We start from the raw sequence: 17,285 nt of genomic DNA on the forward strand, positions 1-17,285 counted from the left end.
TATATTACTATTTTTAAGGTAGTTCAGGCTTTGTCTTTACTAGTTGCTTTTGCTTATTGTTTTTTGTTTGTTTTACCGTGTCATTGATTTCAGCAGAAAATGACAATCATGAAAAACAGCTAAAGACTATTATTACAATACCAGACAAGCTTAGATATCAATTTTCTTGCAATATATGTTCAATGAGAAAATGCTTTATAGACTTTTTAAGTTCCCTTTTTCACTCTGCATCCAGTTCTAAATACATAGTTATTTTTGGCAGACTCTCAAACTTAAAATTTACCAAGAAAACAAATAAATACAGTTGAAAGGGGAAAGAGATTGTTTCATGACAAGGAAATAAATGAAGTAATCTCTTTATTGATGGATTTTTAGTAAAAGGCAAAAAGTATGTTGCTATATGCAGCAAAATATATCATAGAGACCCAAGGAAAAGTAAAAAATAATAAACTCTTCAAACTCTTTTACAAAATGCTAAATGTTTGTACAACTTTATTCACATCAGCACGTACGTGAGGAAAAGTCTTTTCCACTCTCTGTGTTTTGTGATACCAACATTTCCACCGTGGAGGAACTGACAATTACCTTCACCCCTTTCAAAACAAATTTGAAGTTATGAACCATAAACAATTCCTATACAGCATGAGGCTGAGTCACAGGCTTTGTGGGAAGAGGCTGGGAGAACTGAGCTTTTCAAGCTAAAGAAGAAAAGGCAGCTTTGGGGGCATCTAACAGCAGTCCCTGGTAACAACTATAGGAAGGCGATCAAGACAGTAAAGCCAGGCTCTGCCCAGTGGTTTCTCTGGGAGGATGGGACAGGACACAGAGTAACATAAAAGAGGCTAAGGTGATGTATAGAGCAACCTTTTCCCAGTGAGGACAGGCAAGCAGTAGAGCTGGTTGCCCATGGAAGGTGTCCAGCCTCCATCATTGGAATTGTTCAGGATCAGGCTGGCCAAAACCCTGAGCAACCTGGTCTGGGAACATTGCTGGCCCTGCTTTGAGCAGGTGATGTGTATGCAGACTTTCTGAGCTTCATCCAAACAGCATGATCCTGTGATTCTGTGACTGCATGAGTTGATATGATTATAGAAACCTACCTAAAGCTTGCTGAGGTTCTGACTGATTGCAGTAGCATTTGGATGAGAACCAAGACTTTAGAGCGATAATAATTCTTCATGAGAAGGGACTTGATTCAGGATGCTGTACCAGGGCTCCAAAAACTTGCTGATGCAAGTTTTCCAATTAAACCAGAAAAAGAATGTTTATTTAGCAAAGTTTACTGAGTGTGTCAAATTGATGTGTGTTACGACTGCACAATTAGAATAATGCACTCACTAGCAAATAGAGATGTGCATCTGGCACGTCTCTCTGTAGAGAACATGCTATTAAATATTGCTTTCCTTCTGTAACACATTTTTCCTAAACTATTTTGTAACTTTTTATCTGTTCCCAGAACAACAGATTCCTTAAAAAGTGAGATCCAATTTTGTGCTAGTCATGGTACAAAAGCTCTTCAAATTCATATTTTTACTGTTGAATTTGTGAGAAATATTTAGATTCTAATCTGTAGGTGAAATAAATACACCCTTATTTAAAACATGATGCTGATTCTTAAGGCTGGCTGCAGGCACAGGTGTTTCTACTGATTGGGGAATTACAAGCAAGCTGTATGTTATAGGCAGGGAGAAGAGTAGGGGTGGAGTCTGGGGGAGAAGTTTTAAGTAAATGGGAGTTTGTTGGAAGTGAACAAATTTACAGGACTAGGAGGAATATAATGAGCTTGAGCTTCTATGGTAGGCACTCTGAAAGGGTGAAGTTTATGTGGTGAAAGTATCTTGAAATGTGGGGAAACTTTCAAAATGGTAATGGAATGCAATGGCTTAGGAAACCTTTGGCGATGGTATCGTGTTGCTAGGAAATGGGATAAGGCTTTCTGCCTCTCTTGGTTTATGTGCTAGAACTTTGCTTCTAGAAATGGCTTCAGTGTTTTGGAGTGGTACAAATTAGACCTGGCTTAGGTCAGCTTGTTGGAGGCTGGGGGTCTCTCTGGCTGCACTGGAGTTGCTGGCTGGGGAGACAGTTATGGGGGAGGTTTGAACTATGTAGTTCTTTCTCTTTTGATGATCATCTTATGAGAAATTCTTAATTATTTCAGAAACATTCCCACTGTTGCAGTTGCAAGGATGTTGGCAAAGTAACTTTTCTGTGTCAGACTCCTGCACTACGGTAAGACTAATCTCAGGAAATACAAATGTAAGATTATTTTCTAGTTCTGATATTGGCTGGTAAAAACATAATAAGTTTTGCATTCATAAAATAACTTAAAACTATATCTGAAAAAGCTAATCAGTAACAAGATTTTTTTAATTGCCTTTATAGTTGCTGGCTTGTTGTTTACACTTCTGCTTATTAGTACTGAACTAATGGGATTTTCTTTTTTACTTGGTCTCTTGACCTTCATGTGAGGGACTTCTGTACTTCAGAAGGTATTGGAGGAGGCTATCATATTTTAAGACCTAAGTTTTTTCTGTTTCAAAGCAATTGCTTTTGTAGTGCCTTGTATAGTAATATTCCATTCCACCATTTTCTAGTCAGTGCAGTTTTTTATAATGGATGTATGTAACCTAGAAGAAAAATTACCAGTGCAATCCAATTTAAAATGTAATTTGTTGCCTCAGATATTATATTGATTTGCAGTTGTAATCAGGATTGTTTTCCAAACAGTTGCATAGCTTTTTAAGATGCCCAGAGAGAACTCATTATTTTAGCTGTTCTTAAGCTGAAATGTATTCCTCTCCCTTCTAGGCATCTTAATAAATTATTTGAAGAGGTTAGCCTGAAAACTGAAGTTATTTGGTACAGAGTAGTACTTCGTATGCCATAAGCACTGTGAGTGTATAGCGAAAGCGTAGCAAGCATCAAGAATACTGAATACCTCAAAGTACTGTGGAATATTTGAAAGTTTTGTTCATTGGATTCCTTTAAGTAAAAAGCTTATAGTTAGCTTATTATATCTGAGCGGTGTTCAGCTGTATTGAGGTCTTTATTTTTTGTCAATTCACCATTTCCTGAAAGCATTAAAGGAATTTTTTTTTTTTGCTTCTGCTATGTGATGGAGGCAGTGCTGACAGTAGCTCTTCAGTTGGTGATAATTAAATGATCTTAGGGTGGGATGTGGTGAGTTACATAATTCTCAGATGTGGATTCAGTATTGTTGTTCATCAACGTTTAAAAAGTCCAAGTCTATAAAGGGAGGGCTGGTAAACCAAGTGTCTCTATATATTTCTAGCTATCGTTTGTACCTGCATGTAGATGTTTTCTTTCTTATTTAAGTTGGTAATAAAGCTTTTATAGTGACTAAGGAATTTTCTTAAAGAAACAGGCCTTGTTACAGCAAAAGTAATCAACATCTCCCTTTGTTTCCCATTGCCTAAGCTAAATTAAAAAAAAAAAAAAAAAAAGCCAGAGGAAATTGCTCTTATTTTTATCTTGTTTGTCTACTGTGTTGTAAGGCTTCTCTGCAGATGATACAGCTGGGCTGCAGTAGCCAGATAATTTGCACAGAGTAATTCATGTAGCTTATTAGTGGAAACACTTAACACCTGAGATGAATTGGAGGGCTACATAAGAATTTAACTCCAGAGCTTGACTGGAACCAGTTGCAAATACTTTGGATTCTGGGTGTCTTTTTTTTTTTTTTTTTTTTTTTTTTTTAGAAAGCTACAGCTTGTCCTTGAAGGAAGGGGCACGCTGTGAGTGAGGCAAGGCCAAAGTCATTTGTGAACGTTCAAAATGCATCTGTGGAAATTCTCTTGTGTTAGTAAGTGGTGTCTTGCTTGTGTGTACACCAGAAGATTTTCTTCTGAAGACTAATGTTCTGCAACTAGCTCCTGTTGTGAATCTGTTACTTTTCTTCTTAGTCTAAATGCATTTGAGAGATAATCATAGGTCTCTTCTACTTTCCATTCAAGAGTCAGGTACAAAGTAGAAAAATCTCTGTGCTTGTTAATCTAGAGGAAAGACTGGACTTAACTACTTTTTTTCATTTTGGCAATGAGAATTTCTACTTCCTAGTAGTCTAGTTGATGCTTTAGGCTCATGTAATTTTGTAAAAATGACTGGCTCAGAGTGGAGCTCATTTTCTACCTCTGTACATCCTAGGACTTAGTACACCTAACATGAATGTATTACTTTTGCCTCCACTTAATAACAAAGCTATGTCCAGATTGTTTTTACTAAGCTTTGTTTTGCTGAAATGAAGGTTTAATAATGATTTTTTTGAATGCTTCAAAGACAGACTAGTATAAATACTGAAGAATAAGCAGTATGTGTTCTTGATTAAAGCATCTACCTAGAGAACAGCAGTCTGTCCAATAACTGAGTAATTACATTGGCTCTGGGGAAAAGTTGTTGCAATAAAGCATCTCATGGTTCAGTTGTTTTCTAGAAAAATGTCTATTCATTGGCAGTGGATTTCCCACCTAGTTAGGGAAAAAAATGAGTACAAAAAAAATGCTAAAGATACCCTTACTGTTTTGCTGTCCCACAACAGGACACTGAGCTTCAAGTGTGGCTACAGATGTAGGAGATAGCAATTATAGCACTGAGAGTTGTATTAGATTACTTTAATCACAGCTGTAATTTAATGTATATTAAAACTATAAAATGAACTTAACTAAAATAATAAACGAACTTCAATCTATGCAAACCAGCTGGATCAGTAATTTAACTGCTGATTCTTATGTGTATGGAAACCATAGCTGTACTTGAAGTAGTGAAATAACAAGCGTGGCTAAAATCAATTCCATATTCTACCGTGTTTCTGTTACTAAGTATCTTGCTTTGGGGTTAACGTCTGCATTCTCTATTATTTTTATAGGTATCTATAAATATCAGAGATCTCTTTGAATTTATTGTCTTAGTTTGTGGTTATGGTGGTTTCTTACATCATCTAAGTTTTTATTGGGGCTTTCTGAGGACTGGCACATCTCTACTCTGTCCTCTATTTTATCCTGTTTGCTGAGAATTTTGCTGTAGCTCCTATTCTTTGTTCCTTGATAGCTGATATTAAAAATACTTGAGTTGATGTCCTTGAGTATACTGTAGCTAATGGAAGTCTGAAAATTGAACAAGCTGACATAGATATTATACACTTAACACTTCCTAGATTATCTTGTTGAGAAAATGCATTAAACAGTACCTTATTTTAAAGAAGATAGTATTCTTGTGGGATGGAAGGCCTTAGGTTATGTTGCTTTGCATTGTGGAGTTCACCGAAGTGGTGACAAAACTTCTGGGCAGACAAGACTCTCCTCAGGATACGTTCTAATTCCTTTCAACATATTTTCTTTATTTTTTTGGTAGTTAGATAAGGAAGAGCAGATTAGGAGAAAGTCAGCTTTTCTTTTTGACAAGGAGAATGGCAATTGCTTTATGTTTCTCCATTGAGTATCTGACAGTTGTTGAGTCAGCCTCTAAGGAAAAGAAGGGAGTGAGAATAAATATCCCTCACTCTTTGTTTTTTTGATCTGAAGAGAAAAAAACTTTAGAGAAATTTATCCTTTACAGTGCTAGCAAGTATCCAAATTTTACATAGTAAATTGAAAACTAGTTTGTAGAAACATCAAATTCTTGTTTTTTACTTTGTAAAGCAGAAGTGTTTTCCTCATTAAGTTTCTTGAGTCTCTGGGAGTTCATACTTGTGTTCAACATCTGTTATTTGACAGCATCATCGCATCACTAGTATAGACAGTAATGATTTTCTTGTATAGTTCATTAATATTTTTTGCAACCTCTAAAGATGATGATCAGCAAGGTCTTAGTGATCTTTCATAGTGTTCATTACTTTTCTGCTCTCCCTTTAATGTATGTTCTGCATCAAGCAAAAGAAATAGAGGTAAGAAAGTTCAAGTGCAGTCCTTTAGACATATATTCAATGTATGTCTGTTTCCTAGTGCATCATATGAAGAATATGCATAATATTTTAAGCAGATATCTGCATTTATGCCTCTAGCTCAAAAATAGATTTCTAAATAATCTTGTGTACTTGATGTTATTATGTAGTGCTGCTTGTTTTTATTAATTTGTTTTGGGATTGTAACGACTGATTTTCTTCAGATATCAAGTAGATTTCAGCTCGTCAAAACCTCATACATCAGTGCTTCAAATTTACAAAATACTTCTTTTCAGCATTGACTGCCTAGAAACTACAGAATTGTGTTGTTTTGGGTGCATTTGCTGTTACTTAATTTTTCCTCCATAGCAGAAACCCAAAAACTATTTATTTTGTATTTTATTGGTGCAGTATTAAACAGATGTATAAGAAGTCTTCAGTAACTTAAATACTTTGAAGTACACGATTTGCTACAAAGGTAGGAAGCTATGGTTGAAGGAACTATATTATAACAGTTTGACTTGGAAATTAAAATGAAAACTTCATTAACTCACACTACTACAGATTTTGAGAACTCAAGTTGTGTTAGTGCGTGTTCTGGAACTGGAGTGGAACGGTGAAGGAAACACAATGTATTCCACGGTAATACCTATTGTGACTTTTTATTGTAGAATAAATAACATGTTTCGTCCCTTTGACTTCCAGGTTTCCTCGTAGTTGTTCAAGGAAGTGTTTGGTAAAGAGAGCATGTCTGATTTACTATTAATATGAGTTACAAAGAGAAGAAAAAAAGTACATACAGTTAAATACAGACTGAAATCTGCTGTTTTCTTTGATTGAGTGGGGAAGAGATGTTATTTGGCCATCTGGCTTCTGACAGTTGGTTCAGAATTTAATCACTTGCTTTTGTAAATGATAATAAGTTTAATCTCTGTATTCACTGAGTGAATTGTCATCAGACGCAACTCTGTTCAAGTCTTCTGGACCCAATGACTCTGAAGCTTTGTCATCCCTCCTCTAGCATTGAGCACAGATATTTTTCTCAACCTGATCTCCAGTCCAGCTGTATTATATTGCTGATAATCTTAGCAAGAAGCATGTGAACGCAAAATTGCCTGTAAAGTGATCCTCAAAGAACTGCCTTCATGGCCATCAAGGAATATGTGTGCTATCTCATTCAGTGTTAATGTAGAGTACTCGGTATAGTTCTTGAAAGGCTTAAATCCCACTAGAATGGGGTCTGAAGATGTGCCTGGGGAAGCAAAGGTGTTCTGCTTCCAGCGTGTAAGGTGGCATATCTTGAATTACGGAATAGAGCAGTGCATCATCAATGTGTTATTAGACTTATCTCAAAAGAAGCTGCTAGCTTTTACCTTGCTCATCTTCCAGTAGAATTTGAAAAGAACCAAGCATTTATATTCAGAAAAATTATCTTTGCTTTATTTTAGACATGCTGCAAGTTGTCTCTACCTGTTTTTGTGGAGATTTGCTTTAGCAAATCTTCTAGGGCTATTGAGCAATTAAAAATCCATCAAGTCTAGGAAATATCAAGTGACAATAGATGCTACTGTTCCACTGAGTTGGGTAGAAAAATGGATATGCCTAACTACTTATTTCTACTTGTTTATAGGATGGTAAATGCCAGGCATGGAGCCCTAACTATTCTTGTGGCAGAGAGTCTTTAAATCTGTTGCGGTTACTTCAGGCAATGTACAGATAATGTCTGGATTGGATGACTCCGGGATATACTGTGTGGAAAGCAGAGTAGCTTGCTGGTTGTGGATACTAGGCATGTTTCTGAAATTGTTTGCCTACTTGAGGCTGTGTTAGAAAGACCTTCAGTATGAAACACAGAATTGTTCTAATATTTTGGAGTGAACATTTTATAAAACACTTGTCTTGCTTGGAAATATACAACTGGCATAGTCTTCTCTCTGAAGGTATTAAAAATAGAAGGCTATTCATTTTACAAACAATTATTTCTATGTGATAGTTTCTGTGATGCAATCTGGACAAGATTCTGTCTAAGAGATGGTATGAGCAATTGTTTCAATTGCTTTGAAACATCTGATTGCTTTGGTTTGCTCTAAGACCTCTAATTCCTTACAGTTTAGTTTTGGAAAAATTAAGAGGAAGAGAAGGAATAATAGCAGACCTTGTGTTATTCCTAATAGGAGTGTGATGTGATTTTTAACATACTTGCAGTACTGATAAACATACTTGCTTGTTCTTCAGGCAGCTTGGCATTTTATTTTTCAGAACAATATCAGCTATGCTTTTTTTTACCAAATAATAAAAAAAATGTTTTTGGAGTGGATTTCTCTGTACACGGAGAACATCAAGGGAATTCAAAGAATTATCGGTTCTGCCACTTCAGTCCACATGTCAATTTTTTTGTAACAGTCCTGTATTGATTGTTGTAGCAGGATGGTTTGAACCTTAAGGACCTTCCTCCCCTTTCATGATCAATGGCAAAGCAAGAATGTTTTGAAGATTGTGTACAACTATTTTTACTTCTGTAAATTCTTGACCAAAACTGGGATTCTTGTATATGTAGACTGGAGATTCTGTAGCAGCTTCAGATGCTTCATACACTGTAGATGCTTTCTTGTGTATTGAATGCCAAACCCTTCAAATCCATTTAATGTAGTGCTCCATTCGTTTTGTGGAATAGATTACAAGCTTTTCTCATTTTCATTATGATATGTAGTTTCATATGAACAAGTATCATATTTGGGTAATATGAATGGGGTATGCTTGTAGTTTGAACAGTTGGAGTTCTGGCATCGCCATGGGAGTGGGAACGATCTGTAGTTTTAGTTGCTCCCTGGAGAGACACTTGCGTTTGGCATCATCCATTGAGTCTTCTTGCTACCAACTTGATTTAGTGGATGGCAACCCTCCTCATGGCAGGTAGATTGGAACTTCATGATAATTAAGTTCCTTTTCAACCAAGCCATTCTGTGACTGAAAAGTCATGTTAAATGATTCATTTTTGATCTGAGCTACCGCTGTTTGTAGCTTCACATATTCTTATCAGATTTTTGCAAATGTAAAGGACTGCTTTTATATAATTCCTTTAAAAGTTCTGCTTTGCTTGCTCTATGAATTGTTCCTTCTTGAAATGCCTCTGTGAGATTCTCTGAGCTTCTCTGAGCTAATTTTTCAGTAGATGTGCCTCAGGTCAATCTCTACAGCGTGACTAAGCTGTGTCATCTGTAAACTCACAGAGCAAACATTCAAGTCCTAGAGGCCATAATGGGAGTAAAACAAGGCTGTTCAAATATAAATGGGTGACAAGTTAAGCTTGAAAATTATCTCAGAGGTTGTATTCTTGGCACAAACATCCTCTTCGACAACTTTAAATATTAACTTATTTTCTGCTATGCATACATGATCCCTTGATGGACATCAGATAATCTTTTATGATTTATGTCGGGAGCATATTCGCATACATGCTGCCACCTTGATAGATATACTTAGAAGCTTCTAAGTGAAACATTTTGGAGTCTCTTACTTCTTTAATCATTTCTTCATACTGGTTAAATCATAACAGTTTTCTGCTAAACTGAAGTTCAACTACAATGTTGAACAGGCTACAAGCTTGACAATCATGAGGAAACTCATAAGAGTTTCTAGAGACCGTGTTTCTAAAATTAGTGACTTACCCACTGTCACTTTGTTTCCAAAAACTGAATAAAATGTACCACTTAGTTTTCAAAATGATTGGAGGAAACTATATGTATAAAACTGTTAATTTTGTTGAATTGCATGTCAAAGTTGTGTTTCCTCTCTGGTATCTTGTCCCACTGTATTGCAGAAGCTGTCTTTTCGGCTGGATGCTGTGTTTGGAACATAAGCCAATGGATCAGGTCGGATCAAGTATCTACAAAAGAAATTACAATTCTTATTAAACAGACTTGGCACAAGCAAGGATTAGTAAACATACTATTATAATGTTGTTGGGAAGTTCTGAGGAAGAGTTAGACTTAATCCAGTTTCTGTTGGTTAACTTGGACAAGTTGGCAAGTCTACTCATATTAGATAGTTTCACACTGTGTCTACCTAGGCATCATCTGTATGTACTAGACACAGTTAAACCTTAATTTTGTCTGAGAGCCCATTTGACATTTGGATGCATCAGCTGTTTTCCTGAGCATCCACTATGGTCACCGAACACAAAAGTTTGCCAATAACTCTCTGTATTTATGCATTTGCTTTATTCATTATGCTTTGAAGAAGGGGCAAAAGTAAATTGGAGTAAATTATAAAATTTTTGTGCGAAAGCTAGGGACACACTTCTAACTACGCTCAACAAATAAAAAGCATGATGTTGATACATTTGATATACGCTGATACGCTCAAGATGAACCCCTCCTCTTGAGAAAGAACTACTTGAAATTCTAACTGCTGCAAATGCTGCATTGAGTGCAGTTAAACTGTCTCAGCATTTACAGATTCCTTATATGGTAGTTCAAAGCTGAATATTATCTAATATGATTTTTAATTTCTCTGGAATTTGTGAGTGGGGGAATTTCTGCATTTAGGTCCTGCTATTTGTTTTCAAATAATCTTAAGCACAAATATTGTATGAGATAAATGTTTTTTTTCTGCTGTATCATGGATTCAAAGACCACTGCAAAATCCCATTTGAAAGCACTGATTCAAAAGGTTAATCTTCCTGTTAAAACTGGGTAGCTTGATTATAAGCAAGGTTATTAATTCTGTGAAGATATCCAGTGAACTTGGTTAGTTTTTATACATACGCAGACCAAGATAAGAGAAAATGGAGTTAAGCGGATATCAAAAAATATGTATTTTACACCATCATACATAAAGAATTAAATACATGTTTATGTATACATATAAGTACCATTACATGTCTATTTAGATAGAAGTCTCCATCTTTTCCATCCATTTTTCAGGTGCATGGCAATGTGTTCCCATTGCCTGAGCAGAAATATGAGGAAAGAAACTTTACACTTCTTGTGACTTTTTTTCTTTAACTTACACTATATCATTCAGCTCTAATCTTGTATCTGGAGAAGGATTGATCAGGATGTAAGAAAGGTTGTTCTGATGATCATTCATTTCATCTAGAGGACAAAGATAAATGTACCAAATTAGGTTTAAAAACATATCATCAAAAGTATAATTTGTAACAACCTAATTTTGAAAGTTGATCTTTTTTGACTCAGTTGTCAAATAAAATATATCAGGTGCCAAGGTAATACCAAATAGTTAGAACTATCTGATGTATCGACTTTTGAGTTTTCCACTCTCCAAACATGCTTTCTTTCTGAAATACATTCTTTTGCACTTCTTTCCAGTTACAGCAATTCTCAATACAACTCAATTTTACTTCAACCAATGTGTTACGTGGCTTATGTTAGCAAGTGGGAAGTAGCCAAGCTTAAATGCAGGCGTATGAAATTCTCATCCATTTCTAAATTTAGTTGATATGAAGTGTTTCCTGTTTTCACCTGTGCCAGTGGGTCAGAATGTGGAAGACAGAGAAAACACAATTGGTATTTCTTTTTTTTTTTTTTTTTTTTAGGAAGTTTTGCTAAGTCTCAGCCTAACTGTAGCTATCACTGACATTATCTTTTCTGTAGTTTACTTTGAACACTTTTCCTAGGGTGTCACAGTGAGACTAATAGGTCTAAAATGAATAAACATTTTGTACATACTTCTTTTTAAGTGAAAATTAAATAATGTGGAATAGCCCAGTTCTAGTTTCAGTGCAATTCCTAAATCTTAGTAATGAACTGTGTTTGAAGTGTGTTCTGCAGGTTAAAAATGACTGTTTTCTACTATGTGTAACTTTCCTCTGTTCCTGTATCACATATTTTGCACCATCGTAAGTACTTCTGTCTAGAGAATAATTGACTCTGAATCCAGGTGCAATTACAAAGCTGAAGTGATCTTTTACCAGTGCAGTTTAATTCTGTATAGTAAAACCAATTTTAACAATTATTACAGTATTAAGTATTTTAACAAGTTATACAAATGGCATTCACCAGTACATTAGCACCATCATGCCCCTGTGAAACAAGTGACCAAACAAGTGTTATGCCTAAATTGGATTAAGTGAATTCACAGTTAATTGAATTTAGAATTGGAGGTCTCAGAAGTATGTTATCAGTGTAAAGAAAGCTGAAGGTGTAAAATTGGCTTTAGGATTATTCCCATACATGAAGATTTGTAAGTAACTGTGGTCACTTTAGTTCATGGCATCCATTAAGATGAGGCTTTTTAGTATTTTCATTAAGTATTGCGTACCGTATCCTGCTGGAGACAGGCCCAGATGTTTCATTCTGTTTTTCACAAGCTCAGCAAGTTCCTGTCTTTCTGACCTCCTGTAAAGGTTCATTCGCTGCTGGCTTATCCTCTCAGCTGTTTTACCAGAGTGTCTCGGTACTCTTCGGCTCAGCCGTCGAGCCCACTGCATGCTTTTTCGTCGTAACAAGGGGTGATCGGACTGATCACTAGATGTTGAGTTGCGATGATTACTACGATAGTTAACCTGTTCCCTGGTGTCTTTAGTGTCTTCCCATTCTTCTACGCTGATAGAGATTTGAGACTTGAAAGGAAAGTGATAAGAGAATAAGGGCATTAAAGAATAGAAGTGGAGTAAAATGTTTTCAGTAGTGTAGTTGAACATCCTATTTTTAGAAATTCAAGTTATGTAACTTGAAGCTATCTAAACTAATATATATATATATATATATATATATATATATATATATTTCAAATTCATTAGGAAATAATCCAACATCCACTGCACTGCTCTGAGTGCTCTCTTAAGATAAAAGGCAAAAGGCGCATGTTACCAGTGTGATTCAGGGCACATTTTCCAAGTAAGGTACTCTGAAGTTTCTACCTTTGGGTACAGTTATGCTGATTTCTTAGCAAGACAGTTAAGGAAAAAAAGCAAGTTTAAAAGTGTCAAAATCTGGTCTTCCACTGTTTTCTTCATGTCACCTAATAACTCAAGTAGATGGACTACATATGTAGTTGTAACATAAAAAAGGAAAAGAAGAAATATAAGGGAAAACACTTAAAAGCCACTCTTTTAAAGTTGTTAACTTCAGCATAAGATTTAGCTAGTACTTTCAGCTATCTTTTTGAAATTACTGATAATGGGTTGTTACTGTGATGTAACAACCATGTCTTTTACTGTCACTGAAATAGTAAACTATCCCTGGTATTAGTAAGGTCTTATTACCCAGTTTCTGATGAGGGATATCAGCTTTTTTTAGCTTGGAGAAGAAAAGGTTCCAGGGAGACCTCTTGAAGGCCTTCCAGTACTTGAAGGGAGCTTATATAAGCAAGAGAGTTACAGACTTCTTATAGGGGAAAACAGTGATAAGGGGAAAATGGTTTTAACTAAAAGAGGGAAGATTGTGATTAGGTTTTATGATGAAATTATTTACTCAGAGGGTGGTGAGATACTGGCACAGGCTGCCCGGAGAAGTTGTGGATGCATCATCACTGGAGACGTTCAAGTCCAGATTGGCTGGGGACCTGGGCATCCTCATCCAGTGAGTGGCAACCCTGCCCACAGCAGGGGGTTGGATTTGTGTGAACTTAAGGATTCTTCCACCTCAAGCTGTTCTTATGATTCTGTGACTGATTTTGATGTGTTAAGTATTGGTGGTTTATTGTTGTTTCCTTGTCCTTTTTTTTGTTAAAGCATAAAATAAAGATGACTTGAAAATGGTGGCTGCTTGCTTAATGGAATCCCTAAGAACAGAATGAGTTAATAATATGCTCAAAGTAAAGCAAACTTATCTGAAATGCTGCTGAGTTTCTAAATTTCTTTCTTTTCCTATTGGAATAAAATATGAAAGCAATATTCTGCTTATCAGTGTTGAAAATAATCTTAGAGGTTTCCTGCACTGGTCATACAGCTTATTGATAATGCTGTTAGTTGCCACTACATGCAAGGTCAGACTAGAGCTAACTCTCAGAGCCTGTCCTACCTGTGCTTGAGCTATTCCTTCAGTCAGCCACTTCTTTGTAGATGAGCAAAGGAATGAAAATCTCTATGTAGACTGGGCCGAGTGTTAATCTGACTGTATATGCATCAGCAGATGGTGACCTTCAGTGGGTTGGAATTAAGTGCATTTGCAGACATGGCATCCCCAATATTCTTTAAATAAGAGGTAACCAAATCCCGAGAGTATAGTAAACTGACATACTTCAGACGTTGTAAGCTTTTGGGATTCTGTCCTGTAGACTCCAATTGGAATGTCTCCTGTAGAAGAACAAAGTTTCTGATATAGTCTGGCATATGTCCTAATCCATAAATCCTCTTCTGTGATTTTCATCTGAACAAATAATAATAGGAAGAAAACTTAAACTCGTGAGGGTTTACCTCTTGTTCATCATACCACTCTTGAAATTTTTTTGGAACTAGGTGCTAGCTGATAATGATCATATTGTAGCATTGTACCTTTCATCCACAATAAACCTGAAATTTCTGAGTTTGTAGACCCTGTTCCCTTGCTCTCTATTTGGGAGACACTGCAGTGCAAATGGTTCAGTCTGATGGAATGACCTGTCTTTATTTTGAAGTTGCTCAAAAATTTCCTTCACATGATGTTCATATATGTGAGTAAAATGTAAAAGGATGAACTAAGTATTAGCAGTAGTAAGAAACCGGTGATAGACTGAAGAACAAGCACGTATTTTGAATGCATCCAGGTAACTGTGCTTTATGCTGCATGTGGAGTATTTGGGAGAAGGAAAGAAGGCAATATGATAAACGTTAATATGTAAGAATGAATTCTTAAATTAATTTCAAATAACTAAGAGCTTACACAAGCTTTATTTCAAGTTGCACAAGTATCTTGTCAGAGATACAGCTAATTGGCATTTACTGTAACTAAGTTAATGATTGACCTACAAACTCTGCAGTGGTTTTCTTTAAAACATTTTCAAATTAACGTTAATTAGAGCAATTAGAGCAAACTTCATTTTTGAGAGTAACAATCTATAATGCTTTATACTTCACTACAAAACAATTGGCAAATGACTCAACTTTGACTTGTATTTTTGCTACTGTTGTTGGTGGGTATGAGGGGAAATGAAGTTGAATAGAGTAACCCACTTATAGCATTTTTAACTGCATGGAGGATATTGACTTTTGAACTGCACTGAAATACACCAAATAACTTCAGTTTAGGTATGCATATAGGTTCTTATTTATATAAAACTAAATTCATTACCTACGATTGGAAACAGTTGTAAAATAGCATTAGGAATAAATACTAGTCAGGATGTACTATACAGGAAGAGTTTTTTGTTTTTGATAAATATAGGTTGTTCTAAAAGTAGTACCTCCTACTTATTTCCATGGAAACTAAAATAGATACAAAGAGCATAATAACATTATTTGATAGAGTAAATTCTCAGCTACAAAACACCATTTCTTCAATACAATCACAGCTATTAGCTATGCATTTTCAGCAATAACGAGCAAGAGCCTATGTGCTGTGCTCATAAAACTCAGCATGTGCAGAACATGGTTTATGATTCATGTTCACCAGTGCTGAAATGAACCACTCACTGAGTTGACATACAATGTGATCTCTAGATTTTCAGCAAGCCTAAGTGAAATTCAGTAGGTGCCATATTTTTACATGAAGGAATTCAGTGGCACACCTTTGCTTTAAATGCACTTCCATGTCAGATGTCATTTTGTCTGACTGCCACTCTGTTGCCATCTGTTCCATGGTAACAAACTGTAATGGAATATTGGTGGGAAGGTTCAACCTCTGCTGCCGTACCACCAGTGTCTGCCTCTGACACCATGAGCAAAATAATAAATAGGAGATGTTAGTTCTGGAGCAGCCCTTGTATTTGGTTAGTAAAATTGGTTACTGAACTGCTATATACATCTATTAAAATAATAACAAACAAACTTGCACTTTTCTTGCATTTTTCTGTATTTCCTATGTTTCTTTATGCTTCAGAGTATGTATTGTGCTTTTTTGGGATGGGGCGGATTGGTGGATTGGTTGTTCTATGTTGTGTTTTTTTTTTTTTTTTCAGTAACTTAAACTATTCATGTTTTCTACCTAATTTCCTGCAGTTCTTTTTCCTCCTGCTGAAAAAGGAAACAGATGGCCTTTCTTGGTATTCAACAAAAACGAAACTCTTCTACAAAGATAGAGGTGTTTTGCAGACCATATGGAACATTCTCTGTTGCTTTGTAATAATAGTAAATATACTTTTTTAGAACTTACTGAACAAAGAAACCCAGATCCTGGTGTTGTATCAAGTCCTAGGAGAAGTCTTGTGATAGAGATCATATAATCTTTCACAAATGACTGCAAGATTTTTAAAAGAAGACACAGAAAGACAAAAGAAAAGCTTCAATAAATAGATGAGCAGATAACCATATGCACCATATGTGAATTCCACAGAAACTGTACATCTGTGTTTAAAGTCAATATCTTTTAAGTATCTTTATAATTGTAGAAACAGTTACTTCTTTATGCATGCTGAATCTATTGATTTAAAAAAAAGAAAAAAAAAAAAAAAAAAATTCTGCATATGTCCATACAGGAGTCAAAGGCATGATGAAGTAGTTTGAAAACTAAGCTGTTTATCAATGGGAGTACCCCGTTAGCATTTATTTGTTGTGAAACTTTAATGACTATCTTCTGTGCATATGAAAAGCTGTCATATGTCACGTGGAGGTGCAGTATAGAGTAGTGGGTAATACTAAGGTGAGGCTTCTATTATCTTAATTCGACCTGGAGTCATTTGTCTTCGCTGGTCCAGCTAATGATTAAGGTAAAATCTGCCTTACCTCAGATCAGACTTGTTGCGTTAACAAAAGTATTTTGGTAAAATGATAGAAATTAGAGAGGACTAACCAAACTAAATGTAGGAATGCATGCAAAGGAGACCAGGAATGGACATTACATATGCTAAAACCACAAATGTTTCATCTCCTTATCAACTGGACTGCTGGAATCAGAAAGCCATGTGTGCTCTCCTAACTGTGGTAGGTCTGTTCATTGCCACCTCTTGAGTGTAGAAGGACAGCATTCAAAGCAGGCTGTCTTTCCTTAGAACACAACTTGCAACTGGCTCTTTGGCTTTAAAGTGTGATGGCTGCTCATCTGGAGGTCTAGTTAACGAGAGTAAGAGGACAAGATAGGGTAATGTAATAAAAACTTCTATCAGCAAGTGAAGGTTGCCGATAAACTATTCATACAAATATTTCTATTGATTTTTGTGATTAGAGGCACTGTTTTGTTGAAATTGGCAATGAGTATTTGTTTTTTTCCAGTGTTAACAGTCTCTATAATCTGTATTTTATATAGTCTGTATCAAAACTATCTGTTTTTTCTGTGGAGAACTTCACAGTGTT

General features: G+C 35.8%; 1 protein-coding gene across 3 annotated transcripts in view; it reads right to left on the reverse strand.

The window, feature by feature from the left end:
• Positions 1 to 6,531: 6,531 nt before the first annotated feature.
• The window catches only part of KCNT2 (potassium sodium-activated channel subfamily T member 2), a 117,922-nt gene continuing 107,168 nt past the window's right edge, over positions 6,532 to 17,285 (reverse strand). For 2 of the 3 annotated variants that reach the window (XM_042873727.1, XM_042873726.1), the window contains 5 exons: positions 16,150 to 16,233; positions 14,101 to 14,229; positions 12,179 to 12,479; positions 10,908 to 10,992; positions 6,532 to 9,782 (listed from right to left, as the gene is read on the reverse strand). In XM_042873727.1, the coding sequence (XP_042729661.1) occupies positions 9,671 to 9,782; positions 10,908 to 10,992; positions 12,179 to 12,479; positions 14,101 to 14,229; positions 16,150 to 16,233 (711 nt within the window). In that variant the 3' untranslated portion in view covers positions 6,532 to 9,670. Of the gene's footprint in view, positions 9,783 to 10,907; positions 10,993 to 12,178; positions 12,480 to 14,100; positions 14,230 to 16,149; positions 16,234 to 17,285 lie in introns of those variants that run through there. The other variant, XM_042873728.1, reaches the window with a different exon arrangement.

This window comes from Lagopus leucura, unplaced genomic scaffold, assembly GCF_019238085.1.
Source record: "Lagopus leucura isolate 7727_CA_CO unplaced genomic scaffold, USGS_WTPT01 Super-Scaffold_100009, whole genome shotgun sequence".
Lineage (NCBI taxonomy): Eukaryota > Metazoa > Chordata > Aves > Galliformes > Phasianidae > Lagopus > Lagopus leucura.